The sequence below is a fragment of the Centruroides sculpturatus genome, unplaced genomic scaffold (assembly GCF_000671375.1).
Source record: "Centruroides sculpturatus isolate CEXI.00-Female unplaced genomic scaffold, Cexi_2.0 scaffold5173, whole genome shotgun sequence".
Taxonomy (NCBI): domain Eukaryota; kingdom Metazoa; phylum Arthropoda; class Arachnida; order Scorpiones; family Buthidae; genus Centruroides; species Centruroides sculpturatus.
Genome location: NW_019389264.1, coordinates 1 through 4,814, shown reverse-complemented (window position 1 = coordinate 4,814; position 4,814 = coordinate 1). Strand labels below are relative to the sequence as shown.

The window sequence follows — 4,814 nt, the reverse complement described above, 5'->3', positions numbered from 1 at the left end:
GCAGGAGGAAACGTCAGCACCATCTTGCCTGAACGAAACGCCCCTTCACAGAGCACAACGACTTCCACGGTACCTATTTATCTTTTGCATGTGTGATCGTGTGGATGTTTATGATGGTTGTCTTCGTTGTTCTTGCACACCACTTCAGATATTCTATGAGAAAAAAAATATATATATATATATAACTCGAATTGGTTATTTAATATAATTTATAAACTTTATTAATTTCAGATACGAATAATTTTGAATTAAAATAAATAAATCCTTCAATCATTATATTATTATTTAATTCTTAAAAAAATTGGTTGGTGTTTGCTTTCGATCTCATTAGTGTTTTAATTTAAATTTTGTTGGTTCATCTTTAATTGGTTGGAAACTGAGTGATGTGTGATATAAAATCATCGAATAGTATGAAGCGACGTATGTTGACGTATTTAAAATTTAAATTATTATTATAGTTTGATTTTTTTTTAAACTGAATTTTCAGATTCGTAAAGAAAATACCATGCCATAATTTTATCATTTTATAAATTTCAGTTATTAAATACAATTTATGTACGTTTGCTAAATTTAGTAAGTTTCCATTCAAACGTAAGTAATTTTGAAGAGGCACGATTTACTCGCCTACGAAATGTGTCAATTATAATATTTAAAAATTAAACGTATTGATTGGCTGGCTGTAAGTGACCTCATTATTGCGTAATATAAAAAAAATCTATAGAATTAATCATCGATTGGCTAGAAGTTTCTTGACGTAAATTGTTTCAAAATTTCGAATCGCTATAAGAAGGGTGATTGGTTAATGTCAAATGACGCGTTTGACGCATTTTAAAATTATGATGGCGGTCGGATTTGGGGAAGAAAATGACGCAATATTTATAAATTTGTCATTTTATAAATTATATTCATTTTTTTTATAAGTTAAAAATCATTATTCGTTTTAATATATTCAGTTTAAATCTAGCCAAAAAAAACATTGATTCATGGCAATAACTCCCTATCCATGTGAATGGAAAATTCCTATTATTTGTAGTTTGATCTAAAAATAATCTTTTTTTCCTTAGTTTTAAATTTTTAATGGAAATGTCTGTGTGCATTTTTTAATATCTCAGTTTAATGAAACGACTTACGAAGGAAGTAAAAAATATATTAATTTTTTTTTAAAAAAAGGTTAGGCAGCCTGACATAATTGGAAAATGTCACATGACAATTTTTCCCTCACGAGAAAACCTGAAAAAAATTTGATATTTTTTAGCGAAATGTTTTTATAATGTACCGTATTTAAATTTAAAAAAAAATAATGGAATTTTCAGACGTTTCAAGCACGCCAAGACAAAATTTGATACTACACAATGCTTTTCGCCTATCAAAAGAAGAATATTAAAACGCCAAAATTGTCTTCAAAAGTAATTTCGCATTAAGTTGGCTATTTAGTTAAAGCTTATAGAAAAATTCTGAGCAAAATCCAGTTAAAAAGAAAATAAACAAGAACATTAGCTTTGTAGCACTGCGCTCCTTTACCAATGCGATCGTTATGATTATTGATGATGCAGAAGAAACTTTTTCTATTAGGTAAATTAGACGACAAAGCTTCACAACTGCACGCAATAGCCTCTCTTCGGGTACTTCTGGATGCAACGAAGAGCAATGGCGGATTGCCGAGCGGAAATGTCTCTCCAACAACTGGCTATCCTTCTTCTTCGGGAGATCTAAAGCCTCCTAATTCTACAATGGTTGAGATAACGTGCGACCGGCAAAGCCACGTGCCCTCCGCAGATACCTGCATTACCAGTATGTCCGGATGTGAAGAGGACATTGCGCGCACAGAGGCCATCAACAATTTACAGGTGATTTCCTTTAATACTTATTAAAAAAAAGCAATCCCACAACCTGTTGTGCATGTGGTGTCGTTGGTCGTCTATTGTCCATATAAAAAAAAAAAAAAACTTCCAAAAACTGACTTTCAGGTCGTCCTTCCTGTTTATCAGCTGTCAAAAAGATAATAATAATTCTCCTAAAAGTCAGCCCCTTTTAATTCATCTGCATCCCTTTGATATTTTGTTTTTCGTAATAGAGATTTTTAAAAGATTTTTATACGTTTTTAAAATTTCATTTTGATTAGAAACATTTTTTTAGGACATATAAAAATGTTTCGGTTATGTGGTACAGTGATAATTAAGCACTTAAAAAAAGTTTGTGTTAAATTACCCATGGTATTTGGAAATGTGTTATCTGTTTTTTCGTTCCTCCTACTTTTTTTTTCTTTCTTGGTCTTCTAGCACTCAGATAATCACTCACCTATGAGTCTGACGACGCACAGTGCCCAACGTGATGCTCGGAATGGGAGGGAGCTCCGAGAAACAACAATAGGAAACGGTTTTCATGGTAGTGCCACTGCAGGAGGAAACGTCAGCACCATCTTGCCTGAACGAAACGCCCCTTCACAGAGCACAACGACTTCCACGGTACCTATTTATCTTTTGCATGTGTGATCGTGTGGATGTTTATGATGGTTGTCTTCGTTGTTCTTGCACACCACTTCAGATATTCTATGAGAAAAAAAATATATATNATATACACATTTGGCATATAATTATGATAGAGTAGAAAATTTCATCATATCATCCAGAAACTGTGCAATGGTTTTACCAAATTTATTGATTTTTTACAAAGTTGAATTTTTTTTTGTGATTAAAATACATAAAAATCTCATTAATTCTATTAATGAATTTAACAAAGAAATAAACTTTATTGCAATCATAAATTATATTAATAAAAACATTATTGATTAAATTTCAAAATTAATTTTGTGATAAATCAGTGTAATATAAAAATAGACAACCTTAATTTTCTGATAATGACTTCAAAAAATATTACCCATTTAAAACTAGGTGATTTGTATTCTTCTTTAATTATTCTCATCAAATAATTTTGAAGACATTAATATGGATAATATAAAAAATCAAGTTAATCAAATCAATATATAATCTATCCTCTCCTAACCAAGCACAAATAAACCTCTGCACAATTACTCCTGACCTAACCTTTTTTATACCTACTTTTATCAATATTTTAGTAACGCGGTAGAAAGCATATTTTCGGATAGTATTTTTAGGATTTGGGATACTGACTCTTGTTATATGGCTTGTCTATTACCACTGTTGTTTGATCTAATCCAATTTATCCTGACCTACTTTCATTGGATTTTCACTCTATCGTTGAAAATGTATTGTGATAGCATTTGGATAATAAATTTAAAGTATTTTTAATTCACCTTTTTACTTTATTTTTTATGACATTTTTTTGTTTTTTAAACTTTCAGTGCATTTTTTTTAATCTTTAAAATGATTATAGACATATTTAACCTAAATTAATCTGTTTCATACTTATTTGATGTCCAACATTCTAGAATTTAATGATGTCATTTATAATAAATTGAATAGAAAGCATTAATAGAAAATGTGTAAAAATGTTAAATCATCAGTTAAATGATTTGAGATAAAAAGAAAAATTATCGCAGTAAGCTGTTGATATTTCTACAATTATATCTTTGGTATTTTCATTGTTTATTTTATTACAAGAAATGATTTATTCATAAAATATTCTTTAATGAATTCATACAATTTAAAAAAAAAAAGGAAATACTTATATTGTTGATGAAATTTTTAATGCTTTGATTTATAAATTAAGCCATGAAAAATCTCCAAATCATGAAAAACTTGAAATCAATCTAACAAGTGGAAATATTTACATTAAAATTCTTGATGCAATTACAATACTTTAATCTTTGAATTAGAATTTTAATTTGGTAGCTAATCCCTTTCAAACAACTAACTGAGTCAACTTATTCATTGTCTATCAGGATTAATGTGTAAATAGTTGAATTTAAATAAATTTCTAAATTAATAAAAGATTTATTTTATTTTAAAAGAAAAAGTTACTTAGAATTTCAAATGTACTATATATATAAAAAAAAAATACAAACTGTTATTCAACTAATGATGATAAATTATTATTTGTTGTATTACTTCAAGTAAAAAACATTTTTTTTTAAATATAATTTCATTAAGAGAAAGATAATAACTTCTACATTCTACATTCCACTATACCTTTAAAATGCAGTCTACTTTTGGATAGTTCTCTAACGTTTTCGGTCTAATTCATAGACCTTCTTCAGGATTGATATAAAAATTTAAAAATTAGAACTTTCCCAACGGTAATTCGAACAACGCACGTTCTATAATCTTCAGATATTCNTTAACAGTATAATTTCTGTAATAATATGTTTTTACGTACCTAACTAGTTTATCAAAATGAAATAGATATTTTAAAACTTCTTGATTTTTTAGAAATAAAAAAGGATATTTTAATAATGTGTAAAAATGTCAAAACATCAGTTAAATGATTTGAGATAAAAAGAAAAATTATTGCAGTAAGCTGTTGATATTTCTACAATTATATCTTCGGTATTTTCATTGTTTATTTTATTACAAGAAATGATTTATTCATAAAATATTCTTTAATGAATTCATACAATTTAAAAAAAAAAAAAAAGGGGAAATACTTATATTGTTGATGAAATTTTTAATGCTTTGATTTATAAATTAAGCCATGAAAAATCTCCAAATCATGAAAAACTTGAAATCAATCTAACAAGTGGAAATATTTACATTAAAATTCTTGATGCAATTACAATACTTTAATCTTTGAATTAGAATTTTAATTTGGTAGCTAATCCCTTTCAAACAACTAACTGAGTCAACTTATTCATTGTCTATCAGGATTAATGTGTAAATAGTTGAATTTAAATAAAT

The 4,814-nt window shown here is 27.7% G+C and overlaps 1 protein-coding gene across 1 annotated transcript; it reads left to right on the top strand.

Moving 5' to 3' along the window:
- Positions 1-1,234: 1,234 nt before the first annotated feature.
- LOC111617210 lies at positions 1,235-2,527 on the top strand. The gene is made up of 2 exons (XM_023358539.1): positions 1,235-1,847; positions 2,280-2,527. The coding sequence occupies exons 1-2, from the start codon at positions 1,545-1,547 to the stop codon at positions 2,490-2,492; spliced, it is 516 nt and encodes a 171-aa protein (XP_023214307.1). The 5' UTR covers positions 1,235-1,544; the 3' UTR covers positions 2,493-2,527.
- The last annotated feature ends 2,287 nt before the right edge of the window (positions 2,528-4,814 follow it).

What these genes read in the sequence shown, in the direction of transcription:
- LOC111617210 (XM_023358539.1), top strand. Translation starts at nt 1,545, where the DNA reads ATGATGCAGAAGAAACTTTTTCTATTAGGTAAATTAGACGACAAAGCT. An exon ending in AGGCCATCAACAATTTACAG is followed by an intron (nt 1,848 to 2,279) that starts GTGATTTCCTTT and finishes TTGGTCTTCTAG; the next exon opens with CACTCAGATAATCACTCACC.